The sequence below is a fragment of the Hippocampus comes genome, unplaced genomic scaffold (genome assembly GCF_001891065.2).
Source record: "Hippocampus comes isolate QL1 unplaced genomic scaffold, H_comes_QL1_v1.1 scaffold137, whole genome shotgun sequence".
NCBI lineage: Eukaryota > Metazoa > Chordata > Actinopteri > Syngnathiformes > Syngnathidae > Hippocampus > Hippocampus comes.
In genome coordinates this window covers 257892-283229 of record NW_017806002.1, presented here as the reverse complement: position 1 = coordinate 283229, position 25338 = coordinate 257892, and the positions used below count along the sequence as shown (strand labels likewise).

The 25338-nt window shown below is 41.9% G+C and overlaps 1 protein-coding gene across 1 annotated transcript; it reads left to right on the top strand.

The window, feature by feature from the left end:
* Window positions 1-1794: 1794 nt before the first annotated feature.
* LOC109529200 (guanine nucleotide-binding protein G(s) subunit alpha-like) lies at window positions 1795-24362 on the top strand. Its single transcript, XM_019892446.1, has 12 exons — window positions 1795-3015; window positions 6000-6072; window positions 8454-8508; window positions 8578-8697; window positions 12130-12227; window positions 19448-19502; window positions 20596-20669; window positions 20818-20876; window positions 20964-21084; window positions 21195-21325; window positions 21732-21799; window positions 23519-24362. Exons 1-12 carry the CDS (start codon window positions 2877-2879, stop codon window positions 23663-23665), a joined length of 1140 nt encoding a protein of 379 aa, XP_019748005.1. The 5' UTR covers window positions 1795-2876; the 3' UTR covers window positions 23666-24362.
* The last annotated feature ends 976 nt before the right edge of the window (window positions 24363-25338 follow it).

Here is a 25338-nt window from a genome sequence, read left to right as displayed (position 1 = left end):
ACCACTGACGAGACATCCAGTCTCTCGCCACACATTTCATAGTTGTAAATCTGTACATAAATTAGAATATTGCCATCAAAGGTGGTTTCTCTCAGTTTTGTTCATGTTGAATAATTTTGGGTGTCACAAATTTTGTGTCAAAGTCACTTTTCAGCTTGACGTGTCATTTCACAAAATCTTTTTGGTCAGAAAGAGTTGGTTTTGGTGAACCCAACCCATTGCACTACTGACTACTAAAGAAAACAAAAAAGTAGAAGCAAACATTCCAAATCGGCTGGCAATATGGAGAACTCTCCTTTGATAACAGCTAACGTTGAATGGGTTAAGTTAAAAACATTTTTACAAGTTGGTGGTTATTGATTGATACATTGTGTATGAGTAGGTTGACAAGAGAAGGACTTCAAAAGGGGGCTCGTCTCCCCTTGTGGACCTCCGGCACAGCGACACTCAGGGTAATCAATCACGTGGTTCAAACCCTGCTTGATTCCAGATATGTCAAGTCAAAGTAAGACAAAACTGGAAACAGTAGAAGCGTCACTTCAAAACAAAAGCAAGTGTCGTAAAATGAAGCACAGCTTGGACTTTAGATACTTCATTTATTGTTGAAATACATATACCTGTGTAAAAATATTTCTGGTAAAGAATAAAGTACTTATTCAAGTATTTTAATTCAAGTAAAAGTACAGACATGACATGTCTGTTCAAAAAAAAAAAACTCTTTTTCATGGCGAATCATCAAAATGAAACAATGATGTGTCTTCAATTACCTACTATGCTAAGAAGCCTAGAGAAAGTGTGAGGCAGATGTACTAACACTAGTTCCAATGCTGCCTCATAATATACAGGGTGTCCGCAAAAGCTCTACAAATATGTGGCCACTAGATGACGCCTGAGTTGCTTTTTGTTGACTGTATTGTTGTTCACCATGAGCACAAACCAAAACTTACTGTTTTAATGCACAACAGAATAAACTTTCTACATCATATATTTATTCGTCTATTGTCTCGATCAACTGAAACGATTGTTCGTGACCATAAAGTGATCAATAACGTCATTGAAATACCCTGGAAAAGATAACAGTTGTACCCTAAAAAGTTTCCCCAAAAGGCTGATGAACATTCAGTACGAAATGAAATAAAATTCCGACTGTATCTGATGAGAAACCTTGGATTATTAACAAACTGCTGCCAGAATGTCCCTGGAGTGAACTGTATTGTCTTATTTTGTGAACCAGGGAAATGACGTAATTGATCATTAATTTGGCAAATTACATGACAACTGATAACCGCTTTTGCATAAAATTCAAAATATCTGCTGATCTAGGCGGCACAGTGTTCCACTGGTTAGCATGGGCACCTCACATCACAGAGGTGTAGGGTTCGATTCCGGCTCCGGCTTTTCTGTGTGAAGTTTGCATGTGCCCTGCTATTGGCTGGCAACCAGTTCAGGGTGGGTACTGCCCGAAGACAGCTGGGACAGGCTTCACCACGCCCGCGACACTCGTAAGGAAAAGATTATTAGAAAATGGATGGATGGATGGATGGATCTGGCGATGTCATCCAGTTGATCAGATCTGTGTTAAGTCTACTAACCGCTATGCCACTATGTTTAATGTAATTACAATAAAATTAATTGCAAAAATAATATTTCCGTTTTGTAAAATTTCCATTTTACTAATGCTAGAATATCCCAGGCAGAGTGAGGACGAAAAAATCTGAAGTAGGGGAGGTGAAAGAACAATAAATTGGTTTTAGTGTGAAAAGCAGAGCCGGAACTTTATGTCTGCAATCCATACTACTTGACCGCTGTCCGTCGTTCCCAGGGCTCCGTGAGAGCGGGTTTGCCCCACCCCACCTCTTCAACGCTATCTATCTCAATGTGCAATTCTCCGAGGAAAAAAAAGGGTGCACAACACAAATAACGCGGAGCGACGCCGCCGTGGAACAGTTACGTGTCTAAAAACGCCAGCGGTCCCCGGCAACAGGCAGACAGGCAGATAAGCTCGGCTGTAACAAACAACGACAGCCACCTTCCCCCCCAAAAGCCGTCTACGCTAGGATGAGGGCTTGAAAACACGGCGGTAAGGTTCCATGTCTGATGCACATGTAACCACCTTCCAGCAGCGGGAGAGTACGAGCCGCCGAGCTAACTTGACAAGGTGGGGATTGCCATCCGTAAAACACCTGGACGTCGAGCTGCATTCAGGGACACGCAGCTGCTGAATGAATTGAGAGAAGGGGAGAAGAAAAAAACCCCACCGCCGATGTGAGGAGAAACGAGCATTTAACGTGACGGGGGAGCGGAGAGCGAGGGAAAAGGACGGCGGAGAAGGGGGCCTTTTTCGGGGGGCAGGGGTCTTCTTGGATGTTTTACGCTGAGAGGATCTAAAAATAAATAATCCAAATAAAAGAACATTAAAAAAAACGGGAATTACGACGACACGCTCCAGTGAAGCCCCAAGAGGAAATGTCAACTTATTGTACAGAAGTCACCCACCCTCTCCAAAACAAGGATCGAACCAAGATGATTTGCCAAGAAAATTAAGGCAAAATCGAGAGGAAAGTGGTGGTGTGTGTCTTCATCCATGTCCATTTCACATCCTCTCGTAGCAGCGTTGATGACTTCATTGCCGATTTATAGTGGAAACACGGCGCTGCTGTCCTTCCTGACTCTTGTTGCCAGTAAATAGCCACTTCCATCCATCCATCCACCATCCCCATCGATGCCTCCCGTTCTAAGACGGGTCTTTCACTCTTGGGCCTGTCTTGGAATTTAGGATCCATTTTCCTCACCTTACCTTTCCCCACTTTGCCCACCCTACCTCCCCCCTGGGGTCTTTTTGTTTGTGTTTTTTTGGGGGGGCCGCGGGAGGGAAGATGGGCTGTCTCGGCAACAGCAAGACGGAAGACCAACGGAACGAGGAGAAGGCCCAGAGGGAAGCCAACAAGAAAATTGAGAAGCAGCTTCAGAAAGACAAACAGCTATACCGTGCCACTCATCGGCTTCTCCTACTAGGTGAGCTTGTTCATCAAATGTGCTCCTCGCTGCGTGTTCTTGTTTAGGGTTGATACAAATGCAATAGCAGTGACTCTGTGGTGGACAACTTGATGATCCTGCTTTGACACCGTAGGTCACCAACCCCCAAGCTTTATTACTGGTCATTTTGTTCCCCAGATAAAATAGTCCCTCACCATCACCGAGGTCCACATATTCCACTGTAGAGTGTAATCTTCCACGCCGAGGATGCTGTCCCACTAATCTACTTGGACTGCAGGCAAATTAGGGTTCATTTTGGGATTAGTCGAGTCCTGTATGTCCTAATCTGAAATTGATCTTGGATTTGGGTGTCTGACTCTCACTAATAGCAGGACTCCCTGCCAAAGAGTCCACAGTAAGAGATGTTGCTGTCACTTTCTCTATGATTACTGAAATACTTTAAAGATCTCCCAGCATTTTTAAAATCTGCGGTTGTCAGGTATATTCAGCCTTCAGAGGTACTGTCAGGGCCGTGATAGAGGCAGAAAGGGACCTGTGTGTGTATGGGTATTCTGGAATGCCGGGACATGGATTATTCAGCGTCTCTGAGAGTAGTAGGCATTTCCATTCCTCCCCTCCAGTGCATGCCCCAATATTTAAGTGGAGAATGTAGATACATCGATCGACAGATAGATACTTTATTCATTAAAAAAAGGGACCCACAGAAAAAGACGAAGATGACATGGCTCAGATGTCCGGGCAGAAAGGACATTACTGTGTGTGTGTGAGGGTATTTGTTACTGTATGAAGTTTCACACTTCGTCCCTGTTGTGTTGATAGCAATTGTAGCTTCCTGACAAGTAGGGATGAAATGGTCTACTATTACTGTTTCAAACTGTTCAACGTTAATACTGTATTTAGCATTTTTGAGAGTAGTAGTTGGAGGGGGTGTGGGGGGGGGGCATCATTGATCCAGCAATTTTAGTGCTCTGAGTTAAATTATCAGAGCCGTAAGAGGGGCAGGACAGCATCTATGTGTCAGGGTATTCTCAGTTGTAGTGCCGGGACAGCAGTATGAAGTTTTACAGCAGTATGAAGTCATGTTAAATTGAGAGCAATTGTAGATGACTGACAAGTAGGGATGAAGCGGTCTACTATTTCCGTGTCAATTTGTATTTACGGTCCAAACGGTGGCGTCTCCGATGGTAGTAGTTGACTTTTGGCTTCGTCCTTCTGGTGCATGCTGGAACAGCAAAAAAAAAAAAAAAAAAAGGGCAAAAGAAGAAGATAGGAACTGTAGAAGACAAAAAGAATGTTGGATGCATTCTATGAAACAGGCCGGAAACGCATCGAGGATCACACTTTACCTGACAAGTCGGGATGAAGCAGTTCATGATAAACCAGGCTAAAATTCCCAACTTTTAGGATTACCCCTTCAAATCGTGTTTATGGTTCTTAGCGTGATTAGCGTCTCTGAGAATAGTAGCTGGCTTTCCGCTTCTTCACAGCGTATAAAAAAACAGAAGAAAGATGTAAACAGTAGAAGTTGAGGAGACAACTCATTGTAGATGTCAGACTCATTTTGATCTGTTATGGATAAAACTGTGGAAAAATGTGTGGCATTTCCATTAATCCATTTCCACACCAAGACGGACTTGCTTGGCCCCAAGTGGTCGCCTTTTCATGAGGCATTTTCAGGGCCGCGCAGATACAATGGAAATGCTTTTGAGAACTATCTCAGACGTGGTTCTAAAACGCCGGCTGTCTGGGACCGAGTCGAGCTGTCGTCGTCACTGTCATCTGATTGTCTGAAAGTGATGCTACAAGGAATGCCTATGCACGCGTCCATCTCCTTGTTTTTCCACAAGCACCGCCATCCGTCGGCAAAATCATAATAATGCCGAGGTCCAACAGTCACTTTTCCAGTTCAGACGAGGGCAAGTGGCAGCCACATGCCGGCGTGAGGGACTCCGCTCACCCAATCGACTGCAAAGTCTCACTCAGACAGGTGTAGTCCTGGGACAGAGCCAAGAGCATTCGAAGTGTCTATAATCCGTGCGTCCTTCCATTTAAATTATCTCTCTCTCTCTCTCTCTCTCTCTCTCTCTCTCTCTCGCTCTCTCTCTCTCTCTCTCTCTCTTTCTCTCTCTCTCTCTCTCTCTCTTTTTTTTTCAGACAATACATCTTTAAGTCGCGCTTTCACAACAGCTGCAGCCGTAACAAAGCGCTTTACAAAACATTTCACATAAAATAACAACATAAAACAATAAGATGAAAATGTACACACTGGTGTACAGCATTTTGCGCTCACGGTTGGCTGTTGTGTTCACATAGCTCCTGGAAGCAATGTCTCCTGGGTCAATGTATTTCATGTGATGCGGTCACAAAGTCACATGGGTTAGACAGCCAATCGGGTGACTGTATAGTGATTAGAGGCGCTCGATTACTATCACTTTATAATCTCTCTCTCTCTCTCTCTCTCTCTCTCTCTCTCTCTCTCTCTCTCTCTCTCTCTCTCTCTCTCTCTCTTTTTTTTTCCATACATCTTTAAGTCGCGCTTTCACAACAGCTGCAGCCGTAACAAAGCGCTTTACAAAACATTTCGCATAAAATAACAATGCATCAGAACACATAACATAACATAAAATAATAAGATGAAGAAAATGTACACACTGGTGTACACCATTTTGCGCTCGCGGATGGCTTTTGTGTTCACATAGCTCCTGGAAGCAATGTCTCCTGGGTCAATGTATTTCATGTGATGCGGTCACAAAGTCACATGGGTTAGACAGCCAATCGGGTGACTGTATAGTGATTAGAGGCGCTCGATTACTATCACTTTTCATTATTATGTACAGAAACAATACCATGATGATTTTGAGGCACTTTGAAAACCGTGCATGCTGTGACATCCCTAATTATCATGTCCCTTTCCACCCCACCGCACATTGCAGACCAACCGTCTCGATCTGAGTTTCACATTCTCCCAGTCTTGACTTTCATGGTCCTCTTCCTGTTTCCAGGGGCTGGCGAATCCGGGAAGAGCACGATAGTCAAGCAAATGCGAATATTGCACGTCGATGGCTTCAATGCGGAGTAAGTTGTATTCACTTACGACAATAATGCTTTATTTCTTGCTTGCATCTTGTGTGACTTTTTTTTCCTAGCTAGAAAATTGCATGATGCTTAAGAGAAAGATTGGCTATGTACTCTGATTTGACATTCTCAAAAATCCACATGACGATTGTCAATATAAAGCAGGTGAAGGTCTTTATTTCACAAAGTTGAAATTCCCTGTTAAGTAGGCCTGAAGGATTTTGAAAAGCAATCTGATTAGGATTCCTTCCCCATTATTGTGATTGCAACTTAATATGCAATTATTTTTTTCAATGTCCTCTTCCCATGTATGTTTTTTAACAAACACAAGCAATACATTAATCTCTATTACAATAAGGGTCAGCTTGACTTCAAATAAATAGATCTTTTGATTTTATTAGGTAGACTTTTTGGAAAATAAAGGCAAATGAACCATGTTTTAATATGAAAGTCAGTTTGTCTTCTTCAAGTAGAGTTGTTATTTACTCAACACTTGGACTTGGCGTCTTTTCAGCATTCACTATGACAACGTCACAAAATTCCACCAAACAAGTGCGGCATAAATTTAAATCTGTAAATCGTACGTCAGATTACAACAATAATGTAATGCAAACCACTCTGTAGCATTATCACTGAAAACTTTTCATGTTTTATGAAACAATAAGTGAATGCGGACCGCACTTCTTGCAGCACTGAACTTGTCTCGACAATAGGTAAAGACATAAAGCAATAAATAAAAAACAGTAACAAATGAAACCAACCAAATGACCGAAATGAAGCATTTTTTTTCCCCTCACAAAATCATTGCAGCTTTTGCGATTTGAAAATTGCATTCTACTACGTTGTGATTTTGATTTGAATTTCATTAATTGCTCAGCCCTGCTTTCAAGTCAAACAGATCATCTTGGGAAATGCGCTGATCGTTTCAATCTGTTTAAAACTAGTCAAAATGTAAAAAAAATAAATAAATAAATAAATAAATAAATAAACTGTTACGTTAGTCATGACATGAACGCTAACACAACCGGAAAGGGATGCTGAAGTGGCCGATCAGGAATGGCATTGAAAATAATGGAAATGAGATTCAGCTTTTTACAAGCATGTGGAAAATCTACAAGATTTCAAAGCTGTCTGCCTGAAAGACAGAGACTTGAGTATGACAGAGACGACGTTATTGCAGTCCAAGAAGTCATCACAAGTATCACTGTGTTGTCTTTTGTGATGATATAAGCCTTATGTAACCTATGTAGGGCTTATATGAAATAATTAATTCTTGCTTGTCTTCATGCCAGCATCATCGTAGTTACGTCAAATGTTCCGGAGTGAACAGATAAAGTTAGCATGAGCTGAGAAGAAAGCCCTATTTCTTTGCGTTTTCCCGCAAACCCCGCCGCAGGTCAAACCCAGCTCATCCTTATCTTGTGAGGTTCCTCAAACTCCAAATCACATCGGTGCAGCAGAAACAAAAGTCTTTTATTTTTTCTTTCTATTTTTCATCGTCGCTTTCCTCGAAAGCTAAAGTAAGCCTCATCATGCGCCCCTCCCCACAAGCCACGCCACCCGGGCTTTCTGCTTTGGCGTCAAGTTGAAGTGCGGATTGTTTTCTCGGACTGAGAATCCTAGCATGTCACTTGGGAATGCAACAAAAATGGAAGTTCACACCGAAAAAGCCAAAAGCAGACTTTTTAAACACAAAGCGGTTACAGCAGAAAAAAAAAATGCAGAATATGCTGTTATTTGTATTATACAGTATTAAATATGACCAAGTATAATTTTTTTCCCCTGTTTATTTGTAAACCGTTAATCATTCCATCTCTACTTCTACTTACTATCATAACTACCATTTCTGACACTTGCTTTTTAAGCAGTGCAAACATGCACAGTTAATGACATCAGCTGATGTAAATTCTTGATCAGAAACAAATCAACAAGTGTTTTTGGGGGGGTCGTGATGTGGGACATTCCCGATCAGGACGTGCTCCACTACAAAAAGTACAACCTCTGCGGCTGTCCGCTGACCGATAGTTGGGGGCCACTGTCTTAGACTAACCATTTGTCATTCCTGACAAGGCATTCAAATGCATGTTTTTCGAACAGCCTCGCCACATGTTTTACTTGAATGTAACCTGTAACTCACGGCATTTCAGTTCTTTTGCGGGGCATCATTTTCAGTCGATGTTTTTGTTGTTGTCCCGGGCTGGTAAAATGGTATCTGTGTCATATGATCGAGTGCACACGTATACTATTGATATCAGTGCATTCTTTGCAACATCAAGCAAGCAAGCGTTTAGAATAAAAGACGTTAGAATTGGAGTAAATGTACTGTGTTTTTGTGTGACTGGGGAAGATTATCATGACATTGTTTTGTGTTTTGGTCACAGGGAGAAAAAGCAGAAAATACATGATATCAAAAACAACATTAAAGAAGCTATAGAGGTAAGACAAGCGTGTTGACTACGTTGAGAATTTCAATCTAAAGATGACCTTTGGCTGTCCCCCACCCAGACCATCGTGTCCGCCATGAGTACACTCACGCCACCGTGCAAGCTTGCCTGCCCTGCTAACCAGCCGCGCATCGACTACGTCCTCCACCAAATCAACCAGAAGGATTTCGAGTTTTCGTCGGTAAGCACAACCAAACCAGCGGGGCTACAAAACCGATAATTGGGACAAATTTGAGCATTTACCCCGTTTTCGTTCACTCAGCAAAGGCCAGATTGTTCGATTATCCTGAGCCATTTATCCTGTGGCGTGTGATGTGTTGAGAGATATTTTTCTTCCCCATTCTGCTCGTAAAATGGTGAAGGCCGACAATCATGTTTAACACATCGGCTGAATTTGAGCATTTTATTTTTCTGTCCTCCCGATTGAAATCAACAAAGGACTCATTTCCAGATGTCTCAAAGATGATCACAGACTCTGTGATTGTGATGTGACATGGAATGACAGCAAATTAGGAAGCGATCAGAAGCTCCTGCTGTTGACAGTGTGTATTATTTGTGTAACATGTTCAACAAATCTTTCACTTCTGTAAGCACGACAAGGAGAAGAGTTTGCAACGTCTGTGTCCCCAAAGTCTGGGCGTATTGTCAAAAAATGCAAATCAAGAAATTAAATTCTCATATATCTACATTTGTGACGCAAAGCTCGAGGCGTTATTTGTTCACACTTTGTAGAAAAAGGGTTTTAAAATATAGAGTATAATTTAATATTTTTATTTCATAGAAGAAAATGACCACTCCATTCATATCACATGCTGGAAACTTAATCAAACGCTCAAAGTGTCCTAAAACTAATGGCAATGTGGAGCAAGCCTCAAACCTACGACCCTCCATTTCAGAGCCAAGAAAAAAATAAAAGAATAAATCTGAAAATGATTCTCCAAAGTGGTGATGGCATGCAGGTCGTAGACCAGGTGTGCCACAGGTGAGTCAGGCAGTCTCTCCCCTGTGTGTGATGCTCAAATTAATAGGTGCTGGTGGAGGCTGTCTTCTCACCTGAGAGCTCCTATAAACACCACTTAAGGGATTTAAGGGATTCCTCCAGTGAGCATCGGTTTTACACCTGTGCCTGCGAGCGAGAGCACGTGGTGGCTTGTTTATGATTTGTATGGGTTACCCGAAAAGGATGAACCAGATCAGATCATCAGTGAAGTTAAAGTTCTGTGTGACTTTTGCAGCGGACAGCATATTTCTTGGATTTGGTTTCTCTCAGAAATTTTGCGTGTTGATTGAGGTGCATTTTTAGAATTCCAAAATATTGTGCAATACTAGAGCTGTATTTTTCTCTGATTTGTTTTAAGAAATTTGACCAAACCTGCGATTGGTTCAGAACTAGTCCAGGACACACCCCCTTTATTGCAGTCCAAATAACCTGAAATCGGCTTCGGCTCAACTGCGAACCTATTGAGGACAAACGTTATATCGATTGGACGAATAGATTTTACTAATCTCCAGTGTAACCACACCAGATCAACCAAAAAACAAAATGAACACGAACAGAGCTGAAAATTTGTAGCGAGCGATGTATATCATGCTATGCTACCTGAACCTTCAGTGTGGGGACCTAGCCAATTTAACCCTTTCAGAGACAGCGGTTACTACAGTGGACCATTTATTATGTTATCAGATTACAGGGTGCACGAAAGGATTAATTTACTTCTAATACCACAGCTGTTACGTAGCAACTATAAAAAAATAGGCCTGCCACTGCTGTTTCTCTGCACATAAAAATGTGCTGCTACCACAGAATTGCGTTGCAGAATTGCGTTGCAAAATAAGCAACTAGAATATTCCGGTAAATATTGTGTATGTTATCAAATTCTATTTCTTGTCCTTCAGTTTTATTTGCATTTATCCTCTTTGCCGTGACTGGTACCTTTCTGTGTGTGGTTGTATCACAGGAAAAAAAAGATTGATACTGTTTTTAACACAGTCGGCTGAGCTGAAGTCTCCCTCTGGTTTGCGACGTCAAGCATTTTGAAGGATGGATTTGTCATACTTTTGAGGCTTTTTTTTCCCCCCCCCAGAAACAGTTGACCACTGCTGGTACTGGAAAAATTGTTTGAACACCAGTGCATTCAAATGAGTCATACGTGTTCTCATGAGCATAGTTTCCATTGATGTGTGCGTACGTTGGTGTGTAAGCAAGGCGAAGATGATGCCGTGTCTGCAACGTCATTGTATTGTGCGGTTTTATGATGATGGGTCTCAACTGGAAAGCTAATGATAACGCTTTTACAATGCTTGAATTTCTGATCGGTGAAATGTATTGTGGAGAGTTCGAGGAGGTTAAAAAAAAATAGCATTTTTAATTGAACTTTCAACATTTACAGTATTGTGGCAAATGCGTGTCGGAAGTGATCCATTAGATTGGGCTGGATTATCGCTTTCTCTCTCTTTTTCTCTCTTTCTTTCTCTCTCTCTCTCTCTCTCTCTCTCTCTCTCTCTCTCTCTCTCTCTCTCTCTCTCTCTCTCTCTCTCTCTCTCTCTCTCTCTCTCTCTCTCTCTCTCTCTCTCTCACACCCACCATTCCCCCTCACCCTGCTTCCCCCCTTGCATGTCCTGAGGGCCTACTGGAAACCAGTTGAACCGGTTGACCCTGCTTTTAAGCGAGGGAGGGACGGCGAGATAAAGTGCACAGAATTTAGATGGGTTTTTTTTCTTCTTCTTAAAACAAGCAGATGCTTTCAGACGGTGAAAAATCGCTTAGCGCCAAACTTAAGTGAAATTATTACTGACATGGTTGACATTGAAATGACAGTGAACCAGAACAATAATTGTAAGTAAATACTCAAGCATTTTGCCACGAAGGCTGTGTATAATGTTCTTTTTTTTTTTTTAATAAGTTGTTATTTTTATTGACTAAACTTCAACTCGGAGTTGTAGCCTATTTTAAGATGAGATTTATGTCTTCCTTAGCTGCTTCAGGTGATGTCCCCCCGACACATGCCATGCCGTTGTTCTGCTAGAGACTTAACACGGCAAAGCCTGGTTGCTCATCTGGCTTTTGAGAAGTTCATCCGAGACACATTCACTTTCTGCCAAACGGTGCAGAAGTACCTCAAGTAAAAATGTGTGGTATCAATTAACATGTTTTTAATGTAAGGTATCGTGGTACTTTTGTCGTAGTTGTATATTGGGGAACCGTAGTATTGCCAGTACATGGCGAAGAATACTGCCACACTTGCAAAAAGTGCCTTTAATCATAGTCTTTTTTTTTGCACACGAGTGCTTGGGCTCAAAATGGCTTAATTGTGCTGCCCCCGCATCGTAAGTGAGCATCTAAAGATCATCGCGAAGAGATAGACCCTTCCTCAGTGACAGCCCAGCTTTGTGTCAGCACAAAGCTCTTGGTTTCTTCATGAACCCAATGAACTGTTTTGCTTCCTGCCGCTGCCAGAGCCCCGCTCCTCTCCCATTGGCTCCAGACTCAGATGGACGCAGCCTCTGTCTAATAAGTCTAAATATGGGGCCCTACAATGTCAACCCTGCTTGCAGTCATTTTCACCTCATTGATCCAGACCCTCTTTCTTTTATTCTCCCTCTCTCTTTACAGGAGTTTTATGACCACTCAAAGATCCTCTGGCAGGACGACGGCGTGCGGGCCTGCTGGGAACGGTCCAATGAATATCAGCTCATCGATTGTGCGCAGTAGTAAGTTTTGCTTCTGCACAACTTCCACTCCACCTACGCACTGCAATGTGTTTGGCTGCCTGGTTTGCATAAGCGTGAAGTCAAGGTTCATTAGTACGGCCATGAGTGCGGTGCCACCTTGACTATGATGGACTGTTTGTTTGGACTAGTTTGTCCGAGCGAAAAGGTGACAACTATTCATCAACATAAGACTCCTTTCCACCAAGCAGTTCAGTTAGTTCAGTTTGCCATCAGTGTTGTTTTTGGCAGACGATTTGGACTTAGTCTTTTGGGCAAAAATGCTGATATATATTTTTTTTTTGGTCACATTTTAGTCATTGCTATTCATGATAGTTTTAGTCAACGAAAACTCAAAAAGGTTTTACTCGACAAATAACCCACAAGGTTTTAGTGTAGTTTTTCCTCAGTTTTAGTTAAAAATAGACAAAGGGTTTCCATCCACCCAATAACAAAGACTTTCTGATCAACTAAGAATTATGCATTACACACAGATAAATCGTTCACACATTTATATAAAGAATTGGGTCGCTTTATGGACACTCACTTTTATTCAGTAGTTGCCGCTCGCCTCATCACAACCCCCTAGCTCCGCCCAGGTTGTCATCGTCACAAAAGTCAAGTCACATGCAGTGTCGCTGCCCCTTTGTTTTTTTTTGTTTGTTTGTTTTTAATTAAATCACTAAAGGTTACAAAAGCTCATGCTCATGACAGCTTTTGGCAAAATGTAATTCTGAAGCGACAGCAGGCGGAAGGGAAGGAAAGATAACATGTCACCCAGTCCCAGTCATGTCTTAGTTGGAGTTGAGCAGCCAGTTTCAAGAAAATTAGGAGATGGAATATTTTTTGTTGAGCCCACGGTCACCGCAGCATGTCTTGAATGCAATGAGAAAGAAATGATCATGACTCAACATGACATGCTGCGGAGTATGCAAAGTACCGGGGAGATGCGAGAAAGGACCAAGTCACCAATCTTTTTCACGTTCTGAGGAACTGTTAAAGTTCTGAACTGTCAATAAAGATTGAGAGGATTGCATTCATTGTACTTTTTTTTTTTGAATACTTGAGCCCCTTTTTTGTGGGATACTTCATGCGGCCTAGACACTCACAGACTATCTCCAGCAGCCCCCACATATGTTGAGTTTGAGAGTTTACAGGGTCTTTAAGTGTATTTATGGAGCTTGCATTTGGGTGAGACCCAGTCCAGACTGTATCCCTCCTCTTGCCAAAAGTCTTGTGAGATAGGGTACGGGCCACCCGCAACCTTCGTGAGGACAAGCACTATATAAAAATGGATGGATGGATGTTTATGTGACATGCTGAATCATGCTCTCTGGAACTTATTCACTGGCTTCACTTTTATTTTGTCACTCTACACTTTGAAGACGTATTACACAAACGGGTTACACAATATTACAGTCACAGTTATGTCTCTTATTACCCTCTTTTGACAATTCGCTAATGAAATGTTTCCGCTCTGTGCTGCCCATGAGAGCATGCGCTGGTCACATGAAGCACATTGAGGGCGGAGGCTCACAGTGTACACACGCAAGGTTGGCAATTTCCGTTCCTCTTGTGTGTTTTGCGCGTCCTTGTCTGCGTTGCACGGCCGCAGAGGTTCGTCCAAAAAGATTGTCAAAAAACTGTGCCAATGGAAAGGATTGATGCCACCTTTAAGCGTGTGATTTCCTCCACCAGGGATGTGTTTTGAGCACTGTCTGTTCTGTGAAGCTGGTTGACTTCCAAAAGTGAAATGAAACTAAAATAGAAGAAAACAAAACCAAAGTCTGACAAAACACATCATGGAGAGGAAACATCAAGTGCTGTAGGATTACTGCAAATAAAAAAATCCCTGTGATTATTGTGTGTGCATGTAAAATAGTTCATTTTAACAATAAAATAATTAATTTTCAATTTTTTTTACATTTTAGTTAACAGCTCACGTCTCAAAAGTCAAGTCACTTGTATCTGTGTGCGCGAATCCTTTTTTATTTCAGTTCCCCCCCACCCTTACTTTACAGATGTCTTGTTTGTGCTTTAATCTAAAAGTGAAACAGTGCTCAGTATAAAGTCCCAAATTCTCCACTCCCCTTGCTCCTCTTCCTCCGTCTTGTGTCGTCCTTCTCTCCTCTTCCTCCGCCTCCTCCTCCTCCTCTCCATTGTATGGATCCGATGTTGGGCTGGGTGGCCAGACCGGAAGTGTGCTCCCCACCCCTCCTTCTGTGTACTTATGTAAACGGAGAAGCAGAGCGAACGAGCGAGGGGAGAGCTATTTTCAGCTCAGGCGGGCTTCAGGAGGAGAAAGAGGGAGCGAGTGTGTCCTGAGAGGGACAAACTCGGTGTTATTGATGGAAGGTTGTTGCCGTTAGATGAACACATCCGCCCTTGATCAACATGGGAGCTGTCACGCACCCCCAATTTTTTCCCACTCGCACTGATTTTGACTCAGATTGGCCTACTTAGGCTTGCCCTTCACTTCATTTTGCAACACTTTCTTGACTTAGTCGATTACTTCTAGACAGTCTGTTCATTTCTGTTGGTGTTCTCAAGGTGGTGATTATCAAATACCTGTACAATGCTCATTCGGTTCAGACCAATGTTCTAAAAGGCTTTGTCATTTTTGTCATATTAGAGTTCTCCTGCTCCAGTAACTAGCTTTTGTTCAGTTACCCAAAAGATGGTTAAACTTAAGTTGTTCTTGTCCAAAATCCTGAAAAAAAGAATTCTAAATCCCTCACAGATTTTAGGCTGGATTTAAAGCGATTCAAGTGACAGTTTTATTATTATTATTATTATTGTTGTCATTTTTTTTTTTTTTTTTGCGCTCAGGTGTCACAATTGGGACATCAAGGCAACAAAAATAGAAATAAAACACATGTAAAGGGATATCTTCACATAGGTATCAAGCCTATTCCAAATGTGGATAAAAATCCAATGGGTATCGGATATCTGCGCACAAACACGTGGATCGTTATACCCCGTTAATGCAAACTTGATGTAATTGAAATACACCGATCAGTGACGTAAATACACCCTTGTTTGTACAAACAACACAAAAAGAACACCTGCTGGAATTCTAAAGTACAGTGAAAGCATAGACAAGTTTGAAAATGCATCTTCTCTGGATGCCACAATTTATAGATCAATTTATTGAAATTTACATCTCAGTGTTATTTAAAATCCCAAATGTTCTTTTTTGTTATTCAAACTATCAAAATATGTTGGAACGCAAAGCATTGTAAGTATATAATTAGCAGGGACTACGTGCTCAAATAACAATTTGAGAGTGAATTAATGTAGCTGGGGGTGAACAGGGAATGAAAAGGAGTGTCGAGGATGGAGATGGAGTGGGCGACGCAGAGGAATTTGTGCCAGGCGATGAGGGGTACACGGAGAGAGGAGGACTTGGAACGGTGCCGGTGTGAAGAGAAATATCTGTTAAGTAATGTTAGCCATGAACCTGATGACGTGTGCCTCCATATTTTATAAATGGTCGACTTTTCCTGAAGTGTCTGTGATGTGGATCGACCGCCTCGCTTGGTGTTGTGTCATTAACACAACACCAAGTGAGAAGTTGACCCCATGGACGAGCAAGCCTCCCAAAGCCTGTTAGCTTGTGAGCTAACTTTTGGCTAGCGCCTTTCGGTGTGTGGGAAAACTCTGTGACAACTCGGCAGGATATGTTCCAACCACCAGAGGTTTAATGTGGTTATATTTTTGCACCTCAAACATGTAGGGATGTGTTGACACAACAAAGATGCTAGACTTAGTGGTATTTGAGTGCCAGTTGAGTGCGTAATGGTTTCAGTGCATTCAGCGGGCACAGTCGCAGTGTTTCACAGCAGTGGCAACGGTGTCCTTTTTTGACATTGTGTTTTATACAAACATTTTCCACATTGTTTAGACGTTTACCAGTACCTTGGCAGTACCAAGGGCTTGTAAAAAATAAAATCGAATTACTGATTTCTAACACCGTTCATACACAATGTAACTCATTATGCTTCATATACTGGAATTAAAAGTACATTTAAAAGCGATTGCAAACAGAGTTGGAGATTTACTAGTCAAACTTTAAAAAAAAAAAACGCTTACTAAAGTATTTATCGTGCAAGAACAAGATTTTGGGAAAACATTATATTAAAGATACTTTGAAAGACCTTAATCATATGTATGGGAAAAGAACATAGCTTTTAACCTGGATTTGAAAGCATGTACACTTGATTTATACATTTGGAATCTTCATTCATACAGGGAAGGGTATCGTTAAGATTTTAACAATACTTCTACTCTTAACAGTACTGCTTATCCTACTCTGAACAGTACTGCTTGTCAATCCGGTGCTTCAAAGGTATTTTTATAGTACTTTTTTTGTTTAGAAAAACACAAACAAAAATATGAGTTATCTATTTTTTAAAAATAAATTTGCAAATTTGCATACAACAGAGGCACACTTTTTTCAGGATTTTACAGTAAATGCTATGTCATATTTTATTCTATGTTGCCACTCTCCAGGTTTGATGTTTTCGATTTATTTCCATGCAATTTGGATGTCTGCACATGTGGGTTGTTTCTTTTGTTTTGTTTTTTGTGTCACTTTGAAATGTCAGTGCATAAAGAAAAAAAAAAGATATTGGCATTAAGGTAGAAATGGGTACTCTGGGTAGTTTCAATCCAGCCTGTGCCTGTGATGCAGCATGCTAGCAAGGAGAGAGGATGGACTTGGCCTCTATCCCCTAAACCAGACCTTGTACTGTATACACAGATATTCCCTTCTATTATCTTGTTTCTTCTTGTCTATGTATTTGTGCAGCATTAGCCGCTTTTGCTGCTTCCCTCCTTTCCATTCTTCTTCCCCTATCCGCCATTCCTGTTCTCGTCCCGTCTCTCCCTCTCGCTGGCCTCACTCCAGTCGCACAAGATTTGGAGCCGATTGTCTATTTATAGCGTGTGGTTCTGTCGCTATGACAACCAAGCTGGAGGCCAGGGCGCCAGGGAGCTATTTTTGGAGCTGCGCTGTAATGTTAGACACAACCACCTCTCTATTTTCTTTACTTCTTTCTCCCTTGCTCTCCTGTCTCTCGCTCTCTTGTCTTTTTCTGTCTGTCTGTCTGTTTCTCTCTCTCTCTCTCTCTCTCTCTCTCTCTCTCTCTCTCTCTCTCTCTCTCTCTCTCTCTCACACACACACAGGCCGTGTGTGTGTGTGTGTGTGTGTGGTGTGTGTGTGTGCGCGCGCGCGTCTATTATCAAAATCTTTTTATTTCTCAAATGATTGTCAGTCAAATTTCCTTTGAATGACAGCCTACGAAATAAAAGACTGCTTACTTCCATTCTACATTGTTGCATTGTCCTTATGAGATTTACACTTTAAAGTGGAATCAATGTTGACACCTTCCTAGAACCCCTAATTAATATAATTACGATTAAAATGTTCACACTTGTTTTCTGAATTTTATGATTGATATATTCATTATTTCTAATAGAATATGTATATTGATTCTATATATTTCTTTTATCAATTGACAAATTAACAACGTAATTTTTTTTTAAATGAGTCACTTTTTCCCCACCTCCCTTTTTGTTTCTGTCAGAGGTTTACTCAACTTTTATTGGCACGTACAGTATATTTGACTTATTAATTGTGGTTTCAATTCAATGGTTATTTTACTGCAGCTGCCGTGATTCTAATATTGATATTAATAGGAAAAATCGTTAAGAAGAGGAAATAGAGAGGTGTGTTTGTCCTGCATGTGTGTGGGCTGGGATAAACAAGAATGCAGAAGGAGGCTGAGCCTCTTCTTTTTTTGTATGTGTATGTGTGTGTCTTCTTTCCGGCTGCTTTTATCGTGTTTGTTCTTTCGCGGCAGCACACAGCGCGCTCAGGGTTGGCATGCTTGCTTCACAATCTGAGGTTCTGGGTTCCAATCTGAGCTTTTGCCTTCCTGTCTTCTGTTTACAAATTCTGTCTGGGCTTCATCACAGGTCCCATATTCAAAAAACATGCATGTTAGGTACATTAACAATCCTAAAAGTTTCCATAGGTTTATATATATATATATATATATATATGTGGTGGTGGTCTATTTGTGCTCCATGCAACCAGTCCAGGGGGTACCCCACTTCTCTTGTCAAAAGTGTGATGGGATCGGCTCCAATTCAAGTACAAACATACTTGACGGAGAGGTGTTCTTTGTTGCTCATCTAGCATGGGATTCTTTGACCAGTTCTGTGGTTGTCAAACTGTGGTGCAAGTACGACCAATGTGATACGCGCTCCCTCTAGTGGTAAACAAAAGAATCACCTAATTAAATGTTCCAGCTGTGCATCATTTTACAGTGACCTGTTTGTTTTACTCCACTACATTACGTTTGTTGAGTACAATTCCGTTGTCTTTTACAGTAACGTACATTATATTGTATTTTATAGTACAGTATATTTGGATTTAATTCTTTTTGTTTAAAAAAAAAAAAACATCAAGATACGATTTTTATTGAATGTTGGAATGCCGCTGCTCTCAGGTGTGGGGGTCAGTAGCTAGCCGAGGCTAACCTAGCACCCCCTCACTCGACTTCTTCCGAGTGTGCTACCTGCAACCCTCTTGTCACATTTCACCGCTGCCTGCCACATTCCTGTTTACCTCAGCATACCTGCCCCCAAAAATGGTGGTCATGACCCTTTTTCTTAACTGGAAGAACAGCAGGCATCGGGATGGCATTGAGACGGATGTTTTCCTTCATGTTACAATAGTTTTTCCCGGGGAGGTAGGATACATTCACAAGATTATTAACTTGATGTTTGGCTTTTTCTTTGCACTCTTATTCGTCAGCAGTATCTCTCCCGGCCCGATTAGTGCAACTGCTGTCGTCGTTGTCTCTGAACAGCCGCCGCCTTGTCAAAGGAGTTAACACACATTCTGTGGCACATTCCTGGGTAGGCGCCATTCTAAATTCATTGTAGGCATGCATACCTACCCCTGGCTCATAAAGTACACACACCCACAAAACACACGCGCACTCTTACTCCAGCGGCTCCATTGACTTTTCTCTTTGCTCTGACGCTGAAGCGCTGCTGGTGACTCAGAGCGGGTGCCTCTGATCTCACTGTGAATTACAGCAAACGCCCCCTGGTGGTCATCATGAAAAGGGGCATCCTCTTGCTGTTGTCAACATGGTCAGTAGATTTTCCGTCAAATGAAATATCCATTGTCTTTGCTCTCTTTCTTGCAGCTTCTTAGACCGGGTCGATGTGGTTCGACAACATGACTACACGCCAACTGACCAGGTGAGATTACCATCAATATTTAATATTTGCAATTGTTGAATCGAACGACAAGTAACGATTTATTTCATTAATTCAGTAAGAATGTTGAAAAAGGGCAACAGTTGTTATTTAAAGGATCAATAGGGTATTTTTGCACTCTTAAATACCCAATTTCTTCAAACAGCGGCCATCCTGCTATGTTTCCCAACCTTTTTTTAGCAAAGGCATGCATGTTCATATGTTCATGTATGTATGTGCGTATGTATTTATGTATGTATTTGCATATATATATATATATATGTGTGTGTGTGTGTGTGTGTGTGTGTGTGTGTGTGTGTGTGTATATATATATATATATATATATAAATAATATGGTGCTTAAGCTGGCCCCAATTATTTGTTGGTCCAGATTCTGGCACCAACAACGTCGGGGGGCGGGGTTATCATGATGATCGCAGATGTATAAGAGTAGACTCCCTGGATATTTGGACATTTTGCAGAAACTGTTGAGTGGTGAACGCCGGCACAATTGTGTCCCACCAGAAGAGCATTCGTGGATGTGCCCAGATAGCATGCGATCTCTGATTTGCAGACATCCTCGCAATCATCTAGCAAATGCTAACAGTGCATCACTGTTATTATTGTTATTATTATTAATAGCGCAGGCACTCTTGGGTAAACGTCGACGTATGCAGTGACGTTTGGACGCTTTGCGCTGACGTAATGACGTAGCTCCTACTTGGCTCTTTGCCTGTGGAAAACCAAACACGTTCTTCGAAAGAAGTTGTTAAGCACCAACTAAGTACAGCACTGGCCCTGGCGCCGAACAAGCACCAAGTTTGTTTGTTTTTTTGGGGTGGAAAAGGGGTCATAGAGACACACAGACGCTCGCACTCACTTTCACACCAATGGAGTTTTCAATGAGCCTAACACGCATGTTTTTGGAATATGGGAGGAAGCCGGAGTAAATGATGACCACTGCCCACTAATTGTGGAACTAGTGTTTGGAATTGTAAGATTTGCCCCATTGCATTTAAACAATACTTGAAGTGGCATTTTAGAAGTTATTTTTCAAATCATCTTTTCAACTTGTTACAATGTTGCTGTGTTTCAGGACCTGCTGAGATGCAGAGTGCTGACGTCCGGCATCTTTGAGACAAGATTTCAAATAGACAAAGTCAATTTTCAGTGAGTACACATTTTGGAAAAAAGAAGGGTAGAACTACTCACACTAACTTGATTGCGAAAGAAACAAGACATAATCAAACAGTTGAAAAGAATTGACACAATCAAATCAGATTTGTTGAGAGTAAAGTCAGCTTTTTCCCCCCGCCAGTATGTTTGATGTAGGTGGTCAGAGAGACGAGCGTCGAAAATGGATCCAGTGTTTTAACGGTAACATTGTCGCTTGCCTTCACCGTCATTCCACAACCCTTTAATCGCTGGGTTTGTGATCTATTTGTTTTATTTTTCTGGTTCCAGACGTGACGGCTATCATTTTTGTGGTGGCGAGTAGCAGCTACAACATGGTGATCAGAGAGGACAATCAGACCAACAGACTACAGGAGGCCCTCAATCTTTTCAAGAATATTTGGAACAACAGGTCTTGATACTTTACATTGCATAAGTTGACCCAACTGTACTTTATGAAGTCTTTGATTTAAAAAAAACAAAACAAAAATCATGTTGTTTGCTGTTTCCCTCTCTCGGCAGGTGGCTACGGACCATCTCCGTCATTCTCTTCCTGAACAAACAGGACCTCCTCGCAGAGAAGGTCTTGGCAGGGAAGTCCAAAATTGAGGACTATTTTCCTGAATTTGCACGCTACACGACACCTGACGATGGTAAGAGACAGTTAGAACATTGTTCATAAAACTAAATAGAGTTGAATGCAAAAATGCGGCGATATGGAACAATTGGGGTTTTCTTCTTTAGAGCCAAGTATAATTTACAGTGAAACATCTAAAGTCGAACACGATCCATACAGATTAGGAAAAATGGATTAATGCTTTTTAAATAAGTTCTTCTGTAAAAAATAAGGTGAATTAATGTATTCCACAAATAAGAGTACAGGCAAGATGAATCTGTCTTCCAAATCTTCAGGATCCTGCATTGTGTTGCGTAGTAACAGTCGTTTGATTTAAAACGATTTCCCTTTGGTAAAGTAAACTCACCAATAAGCCTGTTAAATAAGACTGGTGTGGACAGTGTTCAGCTAACACGAATGATTGTGGCTTTATTGTCCAACAGCAGTACCCGAGCCGGGCGAAGATCCACGCGTCACGAGGGCAAAATACTTCATACGGGATGAGTTTCTGGTATGTTCACACTTCAGGTTTTACCTGTTGGAAGTAGCTTCACTCACCTTCATTGTCTTCCACCTGCCAACGCTTTTTTTGTTTGAATTTACTGTTATCTGGTCAGACGGAATAAGATTTTTGACACATTTCAATGCATTAGCGTTGTTATGAAACTCATGCATTTGTGCTCTCTTCATAACCTTCTGATGGAAGGTGACTTAACAGTACAGCAAGACGCTACCATCTTCTGATATGATGTAAAATTGGACTGATCTTATTTAAAGGGCGCATGCATTTTTCCACACTTTATGAAAATTCTCAGGTCTTTTAATAGCATATCCGTGGTGTGCTTTTGTCAAAAAGAACCATGATCAAGAAGTATAGTGCATCTGAAAAGTATTCACAGTACTTCACTTTTCCACATTCTTGGCATTTGGTTCCTAGGCATTCAGAGGGGCTTAATACCACCTCTATTAAATTGTAATTATAGAAACTATCAATCATGTCGATAAACACAATATAATAGAATTCATTTATGTCACATCCATTACTTGGAGTAGTTTAGAATTCATTTTTATCAAATAACGTGACAAAAGGATAACAAATCTAAATCTACTCACCTAAGATGATAGTTATTAAATGTATGTGTGCAGATTGCAACACACATTTTGCTTGACTGGAACAGGTTCTGCTGCGACCAAACAATTAGAGGATAAAGAATAAACTGACATGAAATTTTGAATCTGATTGGTTTCATAAAAAGTCCTTGAGTCTTGAGTCAAGATTAGCAGTACCCCATCCTCACTATACACCGTGTTGATGGTGCACTGCTTCCGCCTCCTGAGATGCCAGATGGTGGACTAGAATTGTCTCAAAGCCATCTCAGTCGTTCTCCGTGGCCTCACCGAACTCCTACCTGTGTTTTGTTTGGCCAGCCGGTACCCCCATCAGCTGCCTCCAGAGTCCCACAGGCCAAAAAAGAGCAATAGGACTCTTCCTTCAGCCCGATGGCATCCCTCACCGCTGGTGTTCACCAACGGGTTCGAGGGTTGCTGCCACGACAGAAACGGTCCACATTACGGCCACAGCTCTGGTCTGTCGCTTAAACAAAGCCGGTCCACTGACAGCCAGGAGAGTTTAACTGAACCAGAGTCAGAGTTCATGACCAGTTGTCATTAACAGGAGTCCTGAAACTATACTCAAGAGAGAGTGAAATGCTGTTTTAACGGGGAACAGAATCCTTGAGGTAATATGGCAATGCATTAGAAGGTAGAGCAACAGTGACAGTGGTTTGGTCAGACATTACAGTGTACGGCCCGCGTTTGGCCCCTCCCAGAGGTGGTGAGCCCATGGGAAGAGTGACCCACATTGTCCTTTCAGGCTGAACCCAGCCGGGCCCCATGGGTGCAGGCCTGTCCATCAGGCCCTTGCCAGCGAGCCTCACCTCCAGACCTCTCTACACAGGGGGGCCTCGGTCACCCGCGTCCAGGCTCGGAAAAACTATGTACATTTTTGCCAAACATCATAGGTGTTGTGTGAAGTGTACTTTGTCTGGTTACTCACCAAGGACCTTTTTAAGACTCTTGCCAGGGGCCTAAAGCCCCAGACAACTGTACTCATTGGGTCATTGGGACACCACAATAAGGTGATGGCTCATTGCGGGGAAATGTAATAAAGTGTCCTAAATTTGCACAATTGACACCGAGTGTTTCTTTAACCACTTTTCCCTGCCCACAGAGGATCAGCACAGCCAGCGGGGACGGACGCCATTACTGTTACCCCCACTTCACCTGCGCCGTAGACACTGAAAACATCCGGCGCGTCTTCAGCGACTGTCGCGACATCATCCAGAGGATGCACCTACGGCAGTACGAGCTCTTGTGATGTTGACGACTCCCACAAGACCACCCGCTCACTGTCTCCCACTCCCTGCCTTTTGGATTCCTTTGCTCCCTAATCCCCGCCCAGGACCATGAGCCCAGTTGGCAACCGTAATTCAGGAAGAAGACATAGGGACCCAAGGACACATCCACAAAACACTACAGTTTTAATGTCTCCGAAAGGCCCAATCCAATAGTCAGTTTGAGTTTTATTCGCTGTGTGCTGAGTAACAATCAAGAGCTGGATAAGATGAGAGAAACTGAGCATTTTGGGCTGTGAGGGTGGAGGTGGGTTGCATGGGGGTGGACTGATGGGACTCCACAATTTTCATGGAGGAAGGACAGAAGCAAATCAGAATAAAAAAAAAAAAGTCCAAGATAAATATACACAGTTGGTGTGTGTGTGTGTGTGTGCGCGCGTGCGTGTGCGTGTGTGTGTGTGTGTGTGTGTGTGTACACAAATAAAAAAAGGACAGCCCCACCCACACCTCCTGCCTTCATTCACTCATTCCCCCTACCTTACCAACGCCCGCCCCTGGCTTCACGTTTTTATGTTACTGCCGGACTATTATTCCTGTACAGACTGTAAAATGTATTTTGTACAACTATATTGAAGAAGACAATGACGATGATGAAGAAAAATGACTTGTAGAAGATCCTTGTGCCTTGATCACGACTGTACGTGTCAAAAAAAAAAGGAGGAAAAAAAAGCGCTAATATGTAAGTTATGTTTTCACTGCGCTGTACAGCTCGATGGCCGTTGTGCAGGACTTATGTTTGTTGCTTTGGTTCCATTTTGGTTTTTCTCTCCCCTTACGTTTGTTCATTTTTGCTTTGACTCCTTTGATTTATTTACCGGTCATGGGATTTTGGGAGAGAAAAAAAAAGAGCAGTCACGCACCTAAATGCTGTGTTGTGGCAAATACTGAACCTTAACACAAGTTAATATATACAAAATGTCAGAATACACATATACACAAACACATATACATATATATATTGTGTGTGCACGCGCTGAGTGCAAGAGTGTGTGTGTGTGTGCGTGCGTGTGTGTGCGTGTGAGAGAGAGAGAGAGCGGTCACCAGTTTTCCTTATTCTGCAGAATGTGGGTGCAGGGTATTTTTTTTAAAGCTTTAACTCTTTGCAGGGGAGGGAACTATACATTTGCCAAACATTTGTTTGTTTCTACATAAACCAAATCCTTTTTTGTTCTTTTGCTTAAAAAAATTACAAACTTTTTCCAGTGTTTCATTCATTTTGACCGTGACTTCCACCTTCACCGCAAACACTAGAGAGTGCATTCCATCCATCCATTTTATAATCCTTTTATCCTCAGTAGGGTCACAAACAAGCATTCACAATCACTCCTTAGAACAATTTAGAGCTTTCAATTAACCTCTAGCATGCATGCGTGGAGTCTATCCCAAATAATTTTGAAAGTTGGTCACACGCAGGATTGGGTTACTTACATGTCAATTGCAGGGCACATGACAGTAATTCATAAGTCAGTATTGTCATGAAAAGCACTTGCAAGCCGTAAATATGAAACAATCGGATGAAAAACAGTAGTAGAAGTAATTAAGCTTGTTCTCTTGTGCCACGTGACCACGTCAAAGCAGTCCTTGAAATTGTGGTAACTGAGCCGTTCGTATCCTCGAATCGTCGTATGTTGGTGTC

What these genes read in the sequence shown, in the direction of transcription:
- LOC109529200 (XM_019892446.1), top strand. Translation starts at nt 2,877, where the DNA reads ATGGGCTGTCTCGGCAACAGCAAGACGGAAGACCAACGGAACGAGGAG. An exon ending in CTCATCGATTGTGCGCAGTA is followed by an intron (nt 12,228 to 19,447) that starts GTAAGTTTTGCT and finishes TCTTTCTTGCAG; the next exon opens with CTTCTTAGACCGGGTCGATG. An exon ending in ATGGATCCAGTGTTTTAACG is followed by an intron (nt 20,877 to 20,963) that starts GTAACATTGTCG and finishes TTCTGGTTCCAG; the next exon opens with ACGTGACGGCTATCATTTTT.